The 19934-nt window shown below is 44.0% G+C and overlaps 1 protein-coding gene across 5 annotated transcripts in view; it reads left to right on the top strand.

Moving 5' to 3' along the window:
* Positions 1-19934, top strand: part of LOC140714992 (caskin-2-like) — a 287748-nt gene that overhangs the window by 182260 nt on the left and 85554 nt on the right. For all 5 annotated transcript variants that reach the window (XM_073026734.1, XM_073026735.1, XM_073026736.1 and 2 more), the window contains 3 exons: positions 11872-11969; positions 13399-13544; positions 19516-19611. In XM_073026734.1, coding sequence (XP_072882835.1) covers positions 11872-11969; positions 13399-13544; positions 19516-19611 — 340 coding nt within the window. The remainder of the gene's footprint in view (positions 1-11871; positions 11970-13398; positions 13545-19515; positions 19612-19934) is intronic.

The following is a 19934-nucleotide window of genomic DNA, read 5'->3' as shown; positions in this document are numbered from 1 at the left end:
TGTCTTGGTGCCCAGTCACTTGGTTTTTGTTTGTTGTTGTTCAGTCATTAAGTCAAGTCCGACTCTTAGTGACCTCATGGACTCCTACACACCAAGCCTTCCTGTTGGAAACTGCCTCTCTAAGATCCCCCAAGGTCATACGCATTGTCTGAGTAATATTATCTATCCATTGTAGCCTCTGTCGTCCTCTCCTTCTTTTACCTTCTGTTTTACCTAACATGAGAGTCTTCTCCACGGAATCCTGTGCTCTCATGATGTGGCCAAAGTATTTGAGCTTTTGTCTCACAATCAAGCCTCCTAGTGAGCAGCTGGCTGTATTTCTTCAAATATTCAGTTATTGGATCTTCTTGCTGTCCAGCAAACTCTTAACACTTCCCTCTAGCATCCAAGTTCAAAGGCGTCGATTCTTTTGTATTCAGCCTTGCTAATAGTCCAGCTCTCACAGCCATACATCACAACTGGAAATACCATGGTTTTTGTTGTCTATCTTAAATGATCTCGACCCAAGACTGGGGTTGTGATGAAGAAATTTGTAGTTGGTGCAGAATTGGTTGTCATGGAGAAGGAAAGCTCTCAGCACATAGAGGGTTGTTGGTAGAGTTGTAGAACTTAGACTGAGACCCAATGAAAGATGAGTGATACAATTCCATATCAGCAGGTGCTGGTGTTTCATGCACCTGCTTCTCTTGTCTTCCTTATTGGGAGAGATGGTGGGTTTGGAGTTGTCAGACTGGCATGGGCAAGTAGTTTCTGTAAATAACAGCTGCTGCACACTGGTGTTGGGGGAGTGTTGAACTTGTGTGTTGGAGCTGCATTGATCAAACCCAGTGGAAAGCAGCCTTCAAACTCATAACCTGTGGCTTGGAGATGGTGCAGTACCCTCTGTTGATTTGAAAGGTGGCGAAATGCTCCCACCCCATTTTTCTGTGGAAGTCAATCAAAATAAAAATGAGTTTAGTCAAAAGAGAGTGCAGATGCTGAAGTGTAGAGTGAAAAACAACAAACTGTAGGAGGAACTCAGTGGGTCAGACAGTGTCTGGAGAGAGAAATGGATAGTTGATGTTTCCGAGCAAGGTGAAAGGTCTCAATATGAAACATTGCCGATTTCCCTCTACAAATGCTGTGTGACTGCAGCTTGTTTATTGCTAAAAAATGGACTGAGGTGTGTAGGGGATAAGAAATGCTTTATGCCGGAATTCAGTTCCTGAACCCTAGGCTCTTCCCTTTCGTCTGGGTTCTCAATAATACCTTTCTCACTCAGCAGGTAAGCAGTGAGCTCCTCCTTGCTGTCGGTGCTGCCGAACCTGCCTGTGAACTCAGACAAGTTACTGCTACAGCATTCTTCGTGGAGTAGATTTGTTTTTTTCGGTCAGAAATGGAAGATTCCAAGAGGGGCAGAGGAAGATGAAACTCAGAACTGGAGATAAATGTTGTTGGTGTGTCTGAGGGTAATGTTTACTGAGAAAGAACAGAAGGATACATCGATGGAGATGTGATGAAGAATAGCGGAAGGTTCATGAGGCAGACAGACACCAGATGGACTGAATGGCTTGTTCAGAATTTGCCCTCGTTGAGGACTGAACTCAGCTGGCTAATGAAGTAAGAGATTTGCCACTTGCATTGTAGATCCTTGTGAGAACACATCACTGTGGAGAGAAATGCCTGTACGATACAGACACGTTGATGTGAGCAGTAACCTTGCAAAGGCTACAGGTTTGCCTGGAGACAGCCCAGTCCCTTGTTCCACATTTACATAACTGGGCAGGCAGTGGCATTCCCATAGCAGCAACGGGAAGCATTCAGTCAGCGTAAGCCTGGAATGTCGGCAGCAAGCTGTTGGCTGACTTGTCGCTCGGTTTACCCAATGCCAATAAATTTTCACTGTGTGGCACTCTCGCCTTGTTTCATGCTGTCTAGTTGTTGAAGTTAAAGTCTATCCCGAGCCTTTAGGCTCATCAGGCCAGTGCTTATGCGGGGAGTCCCTTACTCAAGGACACAACACGCTGCCTTGGCTGAGGCTCAAACTCACAACCTTCAGATCGCTAGTCAAACACCTTTACCACTTGGCCACACGCCCACACTGTCTGGTTGGAATGTGCTTAATCCTCAGATAATACCTCACCATATCGATGTTGCATTCTACAACAACTAATTACATTTTTGTATTGAAACAACGCACACAAAATGCTGGTGGAACACAGCAGGCCAGGCAGCATCTATAAGCATCTGCAGATTTCTTCGTGTTTGACATTTATTGTATTGTCTTGGATTGGGAACCTGCATTTCCTTTCATCAGTTGGTGGCTGTGCCATTAACTCTTCAGGTCATGAATCCTAGGAATTTCTTCCTACCCACTTCACTTTTCATACCTCCTTCAGGAATCCAGTCTTGTGATAACACCTCCTCCTTGGGCCACTGTCAGTTGTGGAGTGATTTTATCCCTGTCCTTTCATGATGTTAAAGGCAAGCTGCTGGCTTTATTAATGCACTGATACAATCCAGAATGCTTTATAAAAGCCCAATCAGACCAAATTTAGAAAACTCAAGAAATGAGGATACTGGAGTTCATAGAGGAAGTGTCAAAGAATAAGGCAGCAGTGTAACAGGCTCTTTGGTTCAACATGCCTGTGATGACCAAAGTGACCTCCAAGCTAGTCCCATTTGTCTGCGTTTGGCCCATCTTCCTCTTCATCTTTCCTCTTCATACCTGTCTATGTGTCATTCAAATTTTGTAATAGAAGCAAGGATAAAGCAAGGATGTAATGTTGAGTTTTTATAAAGCACTGGTGACGCCTCAGTTGGAGTATTGTGAGCAGTTTTGGGCCGCTTATCTTAGAAAGGATGTGCTGACATTGGAGAGTGTTCAAAGGAGGTTCTCGAAAATAATTCCGGGATTGAAAGGCTTATGAAGAGCATTTGATGGCTCTGGGTTTGTACTCACTAGAATTCAGAAGAATGAGGGGTGACTTCATTGAAAACTATTGAATGTTGAACGGCCTTGTTAGACTGATGTGGAGAGGTTGTTTCCTATGATGGGGGAGTCTTAAGACCAGAGGACACAGCCTCAGAATAATGGGGCATCCTTTTAGAATGGAGGTAAGGAGGAATTTCTGTAGCCAGAGAGTGGTGAATCTGTGGAATTTATTGCCACATGTGGCTGTGGAGGCCAGGTCATTGGGTATATTTAAGACAGAGATTGATAGATTCTTGATTTGTCAGAGCATGAAAGGTTACAGGGCGAAAGCAGGAGATTGGGTAGCGAGGGAAAGGGATCAGCCATGATGAAATGGCAGAGCAGACTCTGGTCCAAATGGCTGAATTCTGCTCCTATATCTTATGATCTTAAGGTCTTATGGAATCTCCTCTGCAACTTCATCTAGCAGCTCATTCATCTTTTTACCTCATATCTCTATATCTCTGTATTAGGTCACCTGCCAATCACCTGTACGCCAAAGGAAAATATCCTGGCCTGTCCAACCCCTCTCTTACTCAGCTTGTCCATTCCTGGCCGCATTCTCATAGATCTATGGACTAGGGGAAGCTGTGGTGAAACAGGATGATCCAAAACACATGATGCTGTATAGAATTTCCAGTTTATTATTTGATGTGAGTTTACAGTTGTTAATAGAGCAAACTCAGTGGTTAAATTACATAAGAACATAAGAAATAGGAGCAGGATTAGGCCATCCAGCCCATCAAGCCTGCCCCGCCATTCAATAAGATCATAGCTGATCTGTCCGTAAACTCAACTCCATCTACCTGCCTTTTCCCCATAACCCTTAATTCCCCTACTATGTAAAAACCTGTATAACTGTTTCTTAAATATATTTAGTGAAGAAGCCTCAAATGCTTCCTTAGGCAGAGAATTCCACAGATTCACCACTCGCTGGGAAAAACAATTTCTCCTCATCTCCTTCCTAAATCTTCTCCCCTGAATCTTGAGGCAATGTCCCCTAGTTCTAGTCTCACCTACCAATGGAAACAACTTTCCTACTTCTATCTTATCTATCCCTTTCAAAATTCTGTATGTTTCTATAAGATCCCCTCTCATTCTTCTGAATTCCAGAGAGTATAGTCCCAGGTGATTCAAGATTCAAGAATCAAAAACTTTATTGGCATTCTAACTGTACATCAGCTCTGCAGGGCATAATGAGATAGCATTTCCCAGGAGCAGTACAATCATAACATAACAAACGCAACACTAAATAACAAACATAACAATAACTAGTAAAACACAACAGCCACATATCAGTTAAAAACAAGTTACAAGTGTCTAGAGCAAGTTAAAAGTGTCCAAAGCAGTCAGGTAGAGCAGCTATTTAGCAGTCTGACTGCCTGTGGGAGGAAGCTGTTTAGTAGCCTTGTGGTTTTAGTTTTGATGCTCCTGTAACGTTTACCTGATGGCAGAAGAACAAACAGTTCATGGAAAGGGTGTGAGGGGTCTTTAATGATGTACTGTGTCTTCTGGAGGCATCGACTCTGAAAGAGGTCTTGGACAGAAGGTAGGGAGACCCCAATAACCTTCTCTGCTCCCCTAACCACCCTCTGCAAGGCTTTTTTGTCGGCAGCACTGCAGCTGGAGTACCAGGTTGTGATGCAAAAGGTCAGCACACTCTCAACCACTCCTCTGTAGAATGTAGTTAAGATATTAGTGGGGAGTAATACTTGTTTAAGCTTCCTCAGAAAGTGCAATCTCTGCTGGGCTCGTTTCACAATCCCAGTGGTGTTCCTGGACCAGGTGAGATTGTCCGAGATCTGCACCCCAAGGAACTTGATGTTTTCCACTCTCTCCACTGACAAGCCGCTGATGCTGAGGGGTGTGTGCTCAGGCTGAGACCGTCTGAAATCGACAATCATCTCCTTGGTTTTGGTGACGTTTAGCATCAAGTTGTTGTCACTGCACCAGCTCTCTAGGTGTTTGACCTCCTCCCTGTACATTGTTTCATCATTTTTGCTGATGAGCCCCACCACTGTGGTATCATCAGCAAATTTAATGATCAGGTTCTCCTTGAATCTGGCTGCACAGTCATGTGTTAGCAGTGTAAACAGCAATGGGCTAAGCACACAGCCTTGTGGGGATCCAGTGCTCAGTGTGATGGAGTCAGAGATGTTCCTGCCAACACGGACTGACTGTGGTCTCTCTGTCAAGAAATCCAGAATCCAGCGACACATGGCAGAGTTAAGGCCAAGCAGCGACAGTTTCTCCACTAGTCTCTGTGGGATGATGGTATTGAATGCTGAACTGAAATCAATGTACAGGATTCTGGCATAAGTGTCTTTGTTGTCCAAGTGAGAGAGAACTGTGCAGTGTGGTGGATATTGCGTCCTCCGTAGAGCGATTTGGACGATAAGCGAACTGTAGAGGATCCAGCGATGGAGGCTGTGATATGAGGCTTAACAAGCCGTTCAAAACATTTCATCACTATGGGGGTCAGGGCAACGGGACAGTAATCATTCAGACAGGCTACAACTGATTTATTTGCTACAGGGATGATTGTGAACTCAATCTCTCCTCATAGGTTAACCCCTTCATCCCTGGAATCAACCTGGTGAACCTCCTCTACACTGCCTCCAAAGCCAGTATATCCTTCCTCAAGTATGGAGACCAGAACTGCACACAGTACTCCAGGTGTGGCCTCACCAGTACCCTGAATAGTTGCAGCATGACCTCCCTGCTCTTGAATTCAATCCTTCTAGCAATGAAGGCCAACATTCCATTTGCCTTCTTAATAACCTGTCGTACTGTCAACCTGTAACTGTTACCTGCTCAGTTGAGGAAAAACACCAGAGACACAAAATTACCTCTGAAACAGCTTTTATTCAGAGAGGAGTTCGCAGCCCTTACGCACTTCAGGCGTACAGTAGCCAACTCCCAATTTGTTGGTTTACAAAGGTCATACTTATACCCAAAAGCAGGGTACTACATTTGCAAATATGGTTACCGATTCGAATTCATCAATTGATTGGCTATTGCATAGCTAAGCATGCGAAATACTCAGAATTAGCAAAAGTTAAAGCGTAATACTTGGAAGCACTTCAAAACACTTGAAATAGGTATGACTCAGAATACTTTGCTAAGCACATTGTCTTGTGGTCGCAGGTTCCCTTTTCCTTGTGGTCTCCACGTCTGGCCTGGCACCTTATTTTAGCTACCTCTCCTTACTTCCCCAATGATGTACCTCTCTCTTGTCCTGTCTACATATTTTGCTACACTTACCCCTCGCCCACCCCATTCTACACATACCCCTTACCCTCTTCACATTCTCAGTACCTGCAAGCCAACTTTTTGTGATTCATGAACAAGCACTTCCAAGGACTTTTGGATAGGTACATGGAGCTTAGAACAGACAGACAGACATACTTTATTGATCCCAAGGGAAATTGGGTTTCGTTACAGCCGCACCAACCAAGAATAGTGAAGAAATATAGCAATATAAAACCATAAATAATTAAATAATAATAAGTTAATCATGCCCAGTGGAAATAAGTCCTGGACCAGCCTATTGGCTCAGGGTGTCTGACACTCCTAGGGAGGAGTTGTAAAGTTTGATGACCACAGGTAGGAATGACTTCCTATGACGCTCAGTGTTACATCTCAGTGGAATGAGTCTCTGGCTGAATGTACTCCTGTGCCTAACCAGTACATTATGGAGTGGATGGGAGTCATTGTCCAAGATGGCATGCAACTTGGACAGCATCCTTTTTTCAGACACCACCGTCAGAGAGTCCAGTTCCACCCCCACAACATCACTGGCCTTACGAATGAGTTTGTTGATTCTGTTGGTGTCTGCTACCCTCAGCCTGCTGCCCCAGCACACAACAGCAAACATGATAGCACTGGCCACCACAGCCTCGTAGAACATCCTTAGCATCGTCCGGCAGATGTTAAAGGACCTCAGCCTCCTCAGGAGATAGGGACGGCTCTGACCCTTCTTGTAGACAGCCTCAGTGTTCTTTGACCAGTCCAGTTTATTGTCCATTCGTATCCCCAGGTATTTGTAATCCTCCACCATGTCCACACTGAACCCTTGGATGGAAACGGGTCACCGGTGCCTTAGCCCTTCTCAGGTCCACCACCAGCTCCTTAGTCATTTTCACATTAAGCAGCAGATGATTCTGCTCGCACCATGTGACAAAGTTTCCCACCGTAGCCCTGTACTCAGCCTCATCTCCCCTGCTGATGCATCCAACTATGGCAGAGTCATCAGAAAACTTCTGAAGATGGCAAGACTCCGTGTATTAAAAAAAAGAGGGCTATGGGTAAGCCTAGTAATTTCTAAGGTAGGGACATTTTCAGCACAACTTTGTGGGCTGAAGGGCCTGTATTGTGCTGTAGGTTTTTTTTATGATCTATGATCTAAAGTCCCTCTGCACAACAGCATGCTGCAATCTTTCACCATTTAAATAATAATCTGCTCTTCTATTATTCCTTCCAAAGTGGATGATCTCGCCTTTACCAACGTTGTATTCCATCTGCCAGACTTAGGCCAACTCACTTAACCTATCTACATCCCTCTGTAGACTCTCCTCATCCTCTGTACAATTTGCTTTTCCACTCAGTTTAGTGTCATCAGCAAATTTTACTATGCTACACTCAGTCCCCTGTTCCAAATCATTGATGTAAATGGTAAACAGCTGCCGACCCCAGCAGCACCCCACTCACTACTGACTGCCAACTAGAGAAATACTAACTCTCTGCATTCTACTGGTTAACCAATCCACTATCCATGCCAATATGCTTCCCCTGACACCATGCATCTGTATCTTATTTATAAGTCTCTTGTGTGGCACCTTATTGAACACCTTCTGGAAATCCAAGTATACGACATCCACCTGTTCCCCGTGATCCACTGCACTCATTATGTCCTCAAAGAACTCCAGTAAGTTTGTCAAACAGGATCTGCCCTTTCTGAATCCATGCTGCGTCTGTCTAATGGAACCACTCCTTTCTAAATGTTTTGTTATTTCTTCCTTAATGACAGCTTCAAGCATTTTCCTGATTACAGATGTTAAACTAACTGGCCTTTAGTTGCCTGTCTTTTGCCTACATCCTTTTTTAAAAAGTGGCGTGACATTTGCTGTCTTCCGCCGGGACCTGCCCAGAGAGTTCTGATAAGTGATTACCAACGCATCTACTATAACCTCCGGCAATTCCCTCAGCATCCTGGGATGCATCCCATCAGGACCAGGGGACTTAACTACCTTCAGGCCCTCTAGTTTGCTCATCAGTATCTATTTAGTTACAGTGATTTTATCTAGGTCCTCACCTCCCATTTCGTCCATAACATCCTTCTTTGACTTATTAGACGTGTCCTCCACCATGAAGACCGACACAAAATAGTAGTTCAATGCCTCAGCCATTTCCTTATCACCCAATATCAATTTCCCCTTCTCGTCTTCCAAAGGGCCTAGGTTAACTTTAGCCACTCTCTTCCACTTTATATATTTATAAAAACTTTTGCTCTCTGTTTTTATATTTTGTGCTAATCTCACTGTACACCCATGATTGTGTAACCAAGTTTCCATCGAACTCAATATATAAGTTTGCTGATGACACCACAATTGTAGGCAGTATCTTGGGTAATGATGAATCTGAGTACAGAGAGGAAATTAAGAACCTGGTGGCATGGTGCGAAGACAATAACCTATCCCTCAACATCAGCAAGACGAAGGAATTGGTTGTTGACTTCAGACGGAGTAGCGGACCGCACAACCCCATCTACATCGGTGGTGTGCAGGTGGAACAGGTCAAAAGCTTTAAGTTCCTCGAGGTGAATACCACAAATGACCTGACTTGGTCTAACCAAGCAGAGTCCACTGCCAAGAAGGCCCACCAGCGCCTTTACTTCCTGAGAAAGCTGAAGAAATTTGGCCTGTCCCCTAAAACCCTCATTAATTTTTATAGATGCACAGTAGAAAGCATTCTTCTAGGGTGCATCACAACCTGGTATGGAACCTGGCCTGTCCAAGACTGGAAGAAGCTGCAGAAGATTGTGAACCTAGCTCACACAAACCAATCTTCCATCCTTGGACTCGCTTTACACCGCATGCTGTTGGAGTAGTGCTGCCAGGATATTCAAGGACACGACCCATCCAGCCAACACACTTTTTGTCCCTCTTCCCTCCGGGAGAAGGTTCAGGAACTTGAAGATTCGTAGGGCCAGATTTAGGATCAGCTTCTTTCCAACTGTGATAAGACTGCTGAACAGATCCTGACCTGGATCTGGGCCGTACCTTCCAAATATCCGGACCTGACTTGCACTACCTTACTTTTCCTTTTCTATTTTCTAATTATGATTTATAATTTAAATTTTTATTATATTTACTTTGATTTGTACTTCAGGGATCGCGAAGCGCAGAATCAAATATCACTGTGATGATTGTACGCTCTAGTATCAATTGTTTGGTGACAATAAAGTAATTTACTTTCATACCCTATCTTCCCTTTCCTTATTTCTTGTTTAGTTGTTCTTCATTGCTTTTTAAAGTTTTCCCAATCCTCCAGTCTCCCACTACTCTTTGCAACTTGCACACATGAGCTTTTAATTTGATACTATCTTTTATTTCCTTAGTTATCCAAGGCTGGCTCTCCCCACACTTACTGTCTTTACTTTTGACTGGATTATACTTTTGTTGAGCACAGTGAAAAATCTCTTTGAAAGTATTCCACTGTTCCTCAACTGTCCTACCAAATAGCCTGTGCTCCCAATCCACATTAGCCAACTCCTCCCTCATCCCGTTGTAGTCTCCCTTGTTCAAGCATAATACATTAGTTTTAGATCTAACTATTTCATCCTCAAATCATCATTTGATTGCAAATTCAATCATACTATGATTACTGTTTCCAAGAGGATCCCTGACTACGAGATCGTCAATCTTACCTATCTCATTGCACAGGAGTAGATCTAAGATAGCATTTTCCCTTGTAGGTTCACTAACATGTTCCATCACGGATGCATTCTATGAAGTCCTCCTCAAGACTTCCTTAATCAGTCTGATTCACCCAATCTGTGTGGAAGTTGGGGAGGCCCATGACAACTGCCGTTCCGTTCTTACAAGCCTCAGTTATTTCTTGGTTAATCGCCTCTGCCACTGCCATATTTTTATTAGATGGCCTGTAGACAACTCCCACCAGTAATTTTTTTTTCCCTTTGCTATTCTTAACCTCTACCCAGATGGACTCAACATTTTGCTCCGTAGATCTTATATCGTCTCTCACAATCGCCCTGATCTCATACCTAATCAAGAGCCCCACCCCACCTCCTCTGCCTTCCTGCCTATCATTCCGTATTACCTGATACCCTTGGATATTTAATTCCCAGTCATCTCCACCTTGCAACCAGGTTTCTGTAATGGCCACTAAATCATAAACTATTACTGGTGTACTCTCTTGTGGGCACTGCTGGTTGAGGAGAACAGATGGAACAACACACCACAAAAATACTTGGTGGTTTTTAAGTAAAAGAGTTGGTCATTGACTTCCGGAAGGGGGATGTTCCTGTCTTCCTCACCTATGCTGAGGTTCAGAAGGTTGAGAGCTTCAAGTTTCTCGGAGTGAATGTCACCATCATGCTGACTTGGTCCAACCACATTGAAGTCATAGCCATGGAAGCTCAACAAATCCTCTACTTCCTCAGGAGGCTAAAGAAATTTGGCATGTACTCTTACCTTTTTATTGTTGCACCATAGAGAGCATCCTATCTGGATGCTTCACGACCTGGTACGGCCACTGCTCTGCTTATGACCACAAGAAACTGCAGGGAGTTGTGGACACAGCTCAGCACATCATGAAAACCAGCCTCCCCTCTGTGGGATCTCTCTAAACTTGCTGCCTCAGTAAAGCAGCCAGCATAATCAAAGACTCCACCAACCTCGTGCATTTTCTCTTCCCCCTCTTTCCTATCAGGCAGAAGATACAAAAGTCTGAAAGCGTGTACCACCAGCCTCAAAACCAGTCTGTATACTGGCTCCCTACTGTGATAAGATGAAATAATGGCTTCACAGTATACCTTGTCATCTATTGTTTACATCCACTGCACTACTCTGCAGCTGTTGCACTTTATTCTGCATTCTGTCATGGTTTTACTTATAAGTTATACAACTGATGCAAATGCACATTGCTATTCCTTTTTTTTAATCAGTGAGCCCATTATCCTGGAGCTCATTCCCCACCGATGCATTGGCATCATCTGCAAACTCGTAGATGGAGTGAGAGCAGGCTCTGGCCACACAGCTGTGAGCGGGGGCTGAGGGTGCAGCCTTGTGGAACACTAGTTGTGTATGTGCTGTGCTGATTGTGGTCTGGGGGAGGGGCTGGAATTAATGTGTACCATAAACATCCCCTTGAAATACTTCATGATGGTGGATGTAGTAATGGAGTGGAAAAAATAATCTAAACACAATCTTAATCTTCAATTTTTGTAGCAGGGCAGAGGGTCACAGCTTCAAATGGTGTAATGGGAGATCCGGCATTGAAACTTGGAAACTGCCTCATTTAAGCAGTGGATAGGAGGTGGAATAAATTTGTGAGCAGAGCACTGGAGACTAAACCTTTACAAGGACAGTTGCAGTCAGTGGTCTTCTGAATCTCAGACAGATGAGCAAAACTGAGTGGAAAGGATTTGTTAATTACATTTGCAGCAGACAGTTAAGTTCCTCCAGCATTTCATGTGTATTGCTGCTTGCATTGTCCGAAATGTAATCAATGTGTAAAGAGCTGAAATTGTAATGAGTAGAATTTCAGGGGTACTTCCTCAGCTCTTGTCCACCTAACCATTCCAGGACCAGGGACAGCAGACAGCTTGTTTTACCATGAAATTTGGCGGTGGTTTGTGACTCTTTGTTGAAGTGGTTTTTTTGTTCGGTCTGCAGGTTCTCAGCATTGCACCACGCCACACTTAGTGGGAGTACAGAACTCATCTCACTGCTGCTGGAAGCTCAGGCAATGGTGGACATCAAGGACAGCAACGGTTAGTGTTTTGCTCACTTTTAAACACCTTGTGGCTTGGCTTCTTCCTGACACTGTGACCTTTCCATTTCCACAATGCTTTCAGTTCCCGATTTCCACCTAACACCATTGGAGGCTGAGTCTTCAACCACCTCAGCCTGAATTTCCTCGCTAATCCTGTCCTTCGTCATTGTCCTTTGAAATAATCTCACATACGTCACATTCAGCATTCATGTATTTCATGCAGTGTTTGACTACAATATTGGTGAAATTTCAGAGCACATTTGCCCCAGTTCTGCCATTGTGTTGGTAGTGAATCAGCCTGTATTTACCAGTATAAATCTTTGCATTGTCTTGGCTCCACAGGTCGGTGGTAACTCCATGCAAGTCTAATTCTGTTTTTACTGATAAAGTAAAGTAGAATTGCATGGTCTGACCCAAAAAGAAATAAAAAGTTTCATTTCATACAATACATTCTGATTTGGGAAATCTGAAATTAAAGTAGCGACGGTACTCAGCAGGTCAGATAAGATAGAACAGTACAGCACAAGAAGAGACCCTTTGGCCCATAATATTTGTGCTGACCCTACCAATCTAATCCCATTTGTCTGTACAAGACCCGGATCACGTCATTCGCTGCCTGTTTATATCTCTGTCCAGGTGCCTCTTAAATGGCTGTTTTTATCAGTTTCCATGAGTGCGCTGGCAGAGCACTGCTGGAACCTGTGTGTATTGTGGAGAGGGAAGCTGCTATCTTCTCTGCTCATTGATTACAACATTTTAACTATCATTTCCTCATAGAATTAAGTACAAACTTGCACTTTTTATTTTTTTCCATAGTTTAGAAAGTTTGTTATATTTTCATCTTCCACTTGAATGTTTGCTTCACACGCTGCAAGATATTTGAAAAATTCCTGGTTTGCTGCCTTGGAGAAAATTCATCATGATTACTTATTACAACACGAGGCCACTCAGCCCATCAGAATGATGTTCTAGGCTCACCTGTCCCATTTTTCCTTATATTGACAGAAAGGAAGCAGTTGGCCCACTGAATCTGTGCCATCTGTCAGAGCATCCTCTATCCCCATTCATTTCTCTTTCTCACGCCAACTCAACCACTAGGCACAGCTCACAGTAGCAACCTACTGCATTCCAGACAAAAGCCCATCTTGCCTCCTCAACATGCATGATAGCTTTCTTGGAGCAGGCCTTCTCTTTACCTCAGTTCAGTTCACCCACCTTCTATCCCTTCCACTCAATGTCCTGCACCCACTGATCTGAGCCTCAGAAGCCTGTTTCAACACTCTCAAAATTCTGAATAAGTTGCCAGTTCTATGAAGGCAGGTTCCTTGCATGATGACTGAGCACTAATGCTATCGTAATGTGTCATTATAATGCTACATAATGACATAGCAGTTTGTCAACAATGTGTGTTTTAATGTCCGGTATAGGAATGCGACCTTTGCACTATGCCGCGTGGCAGGGGAAGGTGGAACCCGTGCGTCTGCTTCTTCGTGCAGGGGGTGCGGTTAACCTGGCCTCTCAAGATGGACAGATCCCATTGCACCTTGCAGCCCAGTATGGCCATTATGACGTGGTAAGTGAAGGGTACTGCCCTGGTCTTGTCCTATTGGGTATAGGATCAGTTAGCCCATCATTACCAGTTGTACAGGCACTCAGCTCGTGGCTAAGTAACTCTCCATCCTGAAACATTATCTGTGTTCCTCTCTCCACAGACACTGCTTCATCTGCTGAGCATTTTGGGGTTTTCAGGAAGCCTAGGATGTATAGATCCACTGGGCCAAATGGCCTGATATTGAATAGTACATTCCACGTAATGTTGATGCTCCAAGGTTCAAAGTGTCTTGTCTGCAGTGTTTAATGGTGCAGAGCGTTCAAGCATTCAGAAGGTGTGAGGTTGGAAATTGGTAAGGGTACTGAGGAAGAGGATTTTTTGGAATGTATACGGGATGGTTTTCTGAACCAACATGTTGAGGAACCAACTAGAGAGCAGGCCATTCTAGATTGGGTATTGAGCAATGAGGAAGGGTTAGTTAGCAATCTTGTTGCGCGAGGCCCCTTGGGTAACAGTGACCATAATATGGTGGAATTCTTCATTAAGATGGAGAGTGACATAGTTAATTCAGAAACAAAGGTTCTGAACTTAAAGAAGGGTAACTTTGAAGGTATGAGATGTGAATTAGCTAAGATAGACTGGCAAATGATACTTAAAGGGTTGACGGTGGATATGCAATGGCAAGCATTTAAAGATTGCATGGATGAACTACAACAAGTGTTCATCCCAGTTTGGCAAAAGAATAAACCAGAGAAGGTAGTGCACCCATGGCTGACAAGGGAAATTAGGGATAGTATCAATTCCAAGGAAGAAACATACAAATTAGCCAGAAAAAGCGGCATACCTGAGGACTGGGAGAAGTTCAGAGTCCAGCAGAGGAGGACAAAGGGCTTAATTAGGAAAGAGAAAAAAGATTGAGAGAAAGCTGGTAGGGAACAAAAAAACTGACTGTAAAAGCTTTTATAGATATGTGAAAAGAAAAAGATTGGTTAAGACAAATGTAGGTAACTTACAGTCAGAAACAGGTGAACTGATCATGGGGAACAAGGACATGGCAGACCAATTGAATAACTACTTTGGTTCTGTCTTCACTAAGGAGGACATAAATAATCTTCCGGAAATAGTAGGGGACCAAGGGTCTAGTGAATGGAGGAAATGAGGGAAATACATGTTAGTAGGGAAGTGGTGTTAGGTAAATTGAAGGGATTAAAGGCAGATAGATCCCCAGGGCCAGATGGTCTGCATCCCAGAGTGCTTAAGGAAGTAGCCCAAGAAATAGTGGATGCATTATTGATAATTTTTCAAAACTCTTTAGATTTTGGATTAGTTCCTGAGGATTGGAGGGTGGCTGATGTAACCCCACTTTTTAAAAAAGGAGGGAGAGAGAAACCGGGGAATTATAGATCGGTTAGCCTGACATCAGTGGTGGGGAAAATGCTAGAGTCGGTTACCAAAGATGAGATAACAGCACATTTGGAAAGAGGTGAAATCATCGGACAAAGTCAGCATGGATTTGTGAAAGGAAAATCATGTCTGACAAATCTTATAGAATTTTTTGAGGATGTAACTAGTAGAGTGGATGGGGAGAACCAGTTGATGTGGTATATTTAGATTTTCAAAGGGCTTTTGATAAGGTCCCACACAGGAGATTAGTGTGCAAACTTAAAGCACATGGTATTGGGGGTATGGTATTGATGTGGATAGAGAATTGGTTGGCAAACAGGAAGCAAAGAGTGGGAATAAATGGGACCTTTTCAGATTGGCAGGCGGTGACTAGTGGGGTACTGCAAGGCTCAGTGCTGGGACCTCAGTTGTTTACAATATATATTAATGATTTAGACGAGAGAATTAAATGCAGCATCTCCAAGTTTGCGGATGACACGAAGCTGGGCGGCAGTGTTAGCTGTGAGGAGGATGCTAAGAGGATGCAGGGTGACTTGGATAGGTTAGGTGAGTGGGCAAATTCATGGCAGATGCAATTTAATGTGGATAAATGTGAGGTTATCCACTTTGGTTGCAAGAACAGGAAAACATTATTATCTGAACGGTGGCCGATTAGGAAAAGGGAAGATGCAACGAGACCTGGGTGTCATTGTACACCAGTCATTGAAGGTGGGCATGCAGGTACAGCAGGCGGTGAAAAAGGCAAATGGTATGTTGGCATTCATAGCAAAAGGATTTGAGTACAGGAGCAGGGAGGTTCTACTGCAGTTGTACAAGGCCTTGGTGAGACCGCACCTAGAGTATTGTGTGCAGTTTTGGTCCCCTAATCTGAGGAAAGACATTCTTGCCATAGAGGGAGTACAAAGAAGGTTCATCAGATTGATTCCTGGGATGGCAGGACTTTCATATGAAGAAAGACCGGATCGACTAGGCTTATACTCACTGGAATTTAGAAGACTGAGGGGGGATCTTATTGAAATGTATAAAATTCTGAAGGGATTGGACAGGCTAGATGCAGGAAGATTGTTTCCGATGTTGGGGAAGTCCAGAACGAGGGGTCACAGTTTAAGGATAAAGGGGAAGCCTTTTAGGACCGAGATGAGGAAAATCTTCTTCACACAGAGAGTGGTGAATCTGTGGAATTCTCTGCCACAGGAAACAGTTGAGGCCGGATCATTGGCTATATTTAAGATGAAGTTTGATATGGCCCTTGTGGCTAAAGGGATCAGGGGGTATGGAGAGATAGCAGGTATAGGGTTCTGAGTTGGATGATCAGCCATGATCATACTGAATGGCGGTGCAGGCTCGAAGGGCTGAATGGCCTGCTCCTGCACCTACTATGTTTCTATGGAAATGGAGAGAGTGTTGAAGTTGAGACGGTTGGCAGTTGGCAATAATTCCCCCCACTTTCTGCTTTCCTCAGGGATCGCTCCCTATGCAACTCCATTGTCCATTTGTCCCTTCCCATTGATCTCCCTCCTGGCACTTGGCTTTGCAAGCGGAGCAAGTGCTGCACCTCCTCCCTGATTACCATTCAAGGGCCTAAACAATCCTCCCAAGTGAGGTGACACTTCACCTGTGAGTCTGTTGGAGTCATGTACTGTGTTTGGTGTTCCTGGTTTGGCCTCCTGTATATTGATGAGACCCGACGTAGATTGGCAGACCGCTTCGCCAGGCATCTACGCTTCGTTTGCCAGAAAAAGCAGGATCTCCCAGTAACCCATTTTAATTCCATTTTCCATTCCCATTCTCATATGTCCATCCATGGCCTCCTCCACTGTCACGATGAGGGCACACTTAGGTTGGAGGAACAACACCTTATATTCTGTTTGGGTAGCCTCCAACCTGATGGCATGAATGCTGATTTCTCCTTCTTCCAGTAATGCCCTCTTCCCCCTCTCCTTCACCATTCCCCATCCCCTTTTCTTCCATGGCATTTAGTCTATTTTACCAATCAACGCAGGAAAGGTTTTCTTCTGATGACTCTTCCATGAAGGTCATATTTGTGCAGGTGTCGCTACACAGTAGAACAGCGCACCACTACTCCAGAGTCTGCTAAATCTTCCTGAAGGTCTTTTGCAGTCAAATGGGGGTTTTGATTTGCCTTTCTAGCAATCCTACAAGCAGTTCTCTCAGAAAGTTTTCTGGTCTTCCAGACCTCAACTTGACCTCCACCGTTCCTGTTAACTGCCATTTCTTTAATTACATTATGAACTGAGGAAACACCTACCTGAAAACATTTTGCTATCTTCTTATAACCTTCTCCTGCTTTTTGGGTATCATTTATTTTAATTTTCAGAGTGCTAGGCAGCTGCTTAGAGGAGCCCATGGCTACTGATTGTTGGGACAAAGTTTGAGGAGTCAGGGTATTTATAAAGCTTTGAAATTTGCATCACCTGGCCTTTCCTAATAATGACTGTGAACAAGCCATAGCCCTAACCAGCTAATTAATGTCTGAGACCTTGGTAAAAGTTGTCTGGGAGCTCAAATCTCTTGGGCTGTCCAAACTTTTGCATGGTGCTCCTTTCCTTTTTTTTTCCCACTCTAAAATTGTACAAAACAAAAACAATACACTAATCTTGCTTAAAATGTTGAAAAGAATGTTTCATCTTTAATTTTATGACTTTTGGGGATCAGTTCATCTTCTAATCACTTAGCTATTGACAGTAACAGAAATTTTGACCGGGGTGCCCAAACCTTTGCATGCCATTGTATATAGTCATGAGGGGGTAAAATAGGGTGAAAGTACTCATACTTTTCTCAGAAAAAAGGGAGTCTAAACTATAGGGGGAGAGGTTTAAGATTAGAGGACAAAGACTTTAAAGTGACCCAACAGGCAACTTCCACACAAAATGCTGTGAAACGCAGCAGGCCAGGCAGCATCTATAGGAAGAAGCACTGTCGACGTTTCGGGCCAAGACCCTTCATCAGGACTAACTGAAAGAAAAGATAGTAAGAGATTTGAAAGTAGGAGGGGGAGGGCGAAATCAGAAATGATAGGAGAAGACCGGAGGAGGTGGTGTGAAGCTAAGAGCTGGAACGATGATTGGCAAGAGGGATACAGAGCTGGAGAAGGGAAAGGATCATGGGATGGGAGGCCTAGGGAGAAAGAAAGGGGGAGGGGAGCACCAGAGGGAGATGGAGAACTGGCAAAGAGTGATGGGGAGAGAGAGAAATACAAAGGGAGAGGGGGAAAAGTAAGTAAATCAGGGATGGGGTAAGAAGAGGAGAAGGAGCATTAACAGAAGTTAGAGAAGTCAATGTTCATGCCATCAGGTTGGAGGCTACCCAGACGGAATATAAGGTGTTGTTCCTCCAACCTGAATGTGGCAACTTCTTCACATAGAAGCTAGTGCATATATATGGAATGAACTTTCAAAGCAAGTGGTAGACGTGTGTACAATAATAACGCTCAAAAGACGCATGGTAAAAGAAGGTTTTGAGAGATATGGTCAAATGGACACAGATTGGCATTTTGGTCAGTACAGACAGGGCTGAGCGATCTGTTTCTGTTCTATCTGACTCAGTGACAATTACCGAGCCATCAGGGCATTCTATCAGAGTGGCTGGGACAAATGTAGGCAATGCTTGTGTTGTGGGCTGGTTGGACCGTGGTTTTGATTGGACAGGTGCAGTATGTTAGGTATGGTTCATGTTCTGTTCACCTTTGGCTGTTCACTTGTGCCCCACGCGTGTAGTTGATCGGGACTGAATACAGAGGATCTCTGAAGTTTGCAAACAAACAAGGATCAGTCAGCTCAAGCAACAGGCCTGCAGGAATATGTTTGTTTTTACCTGTGTAAAGGTGATTGCTGCCTTTCATTAGGAGCACGCACAAAAACAAATGGCCTGAGGTCATGGGCAGTGACAGAGAACCTAAGCACCCTGGACAAAAGGGTGTTTGGTCCAGCCCATCGCTGTGAAGAGTGCGGCATGGAAAGAAAGGGCACGGTGAAAGGACATGGCTGGTGACCAGGGGCCTGTTCAAAGTTAAAGTCGAGTTAATTGTGCCATGTATCCTCAGGTGCAATGAAAAACTTAGCTGCATAGCATCACAGGCACAATGCATCAGATAAACAGCTTTCGCAGGAAAAGCATAAATTGTACGTAGGTTTTACTAGAAAAATCATAATTAGGAAACAAAAAAAATCAATTTCAGTGCAAAGTGATTAAAGTTGGCCATAGAGTTGTTATACCAAGGTAGTGATTAGGGTTCTGCGGGTTGGTTCGAGAGTTGAAAAGTTGAAGACAAGTAGCTCCTCTTGATCCTGGAGCTGCAGGACTTCACGTTTCCATACTTGCTGCCCAATGGGAGCTGGAAGAAGATGATATGACCCACATGGTGGGCATCTTTGAGGACAGAGTAATCTCTCAGATATAAATCGGTGAAGAAACCATTCTGAACAGTTAGTGGCTTTTGGTGGGATTTTAATTTGCAGTAACAGAGCCCAAAGCAATGAACTAAGAAAATGGTTTAAACTATGGATTCCAATAACTGTAGAGTTGGTCCACCTGGTAATATCAACAATGTCCTTCTCTTCCCTCACAGTCTGAGATGCTTCTACAGCACCAGTCCAACCCCTGCATCATAAACAAGGCCAAGAAGACACCACTGGACCTTGCCTGTGAGTTTGGCAGACTGAAGGTAAGGCTGCTCCCTTAATGAGTAATCGGAATCTCAGTTACTGCTGAGCAGGACCAACCACTTGGCAAGACTGGATCCCTGTTTCAAGGGCAAAGGAAATGGAAGTAAAACCCTAGTGCTCTAGAACACGTGGGCCGTTGGTGGTGTGCTCTGGCTTATTCTCCAGACTGATGTTATTAAGAGTCCAGTATGCTTTTTTTCCCGGTGCTGCTGAGAAATACGATGTTTTTCAACACAAGAAATAGGGCCCTGGTGTGATTGATGGGAATGCAGCAAACATCGTTTGATGAACTAGATACTGAACAATTGGGATGTCCAAGCAA

This window comes from Hemitrygon akajei, chromosome 22 (assembly GCF_048418815.1).
Source record: "Hemitrygon akajei chromosome 22, sHemAka1.3, whole genome shotgun sequence".
NCBI classification, from domain to species: Eukaryota; Metazoa; Chordata; class Chondrichthyes; order Myliobatiformes; family Dasyatidae; genus Hemitrygon; species Hemitrygon akajei.
The sequence above is the reverse complement of the archived record's forward strand: the minus strand, read 5'-3'. Positions and strand labels throughout refer to the sequence as shown.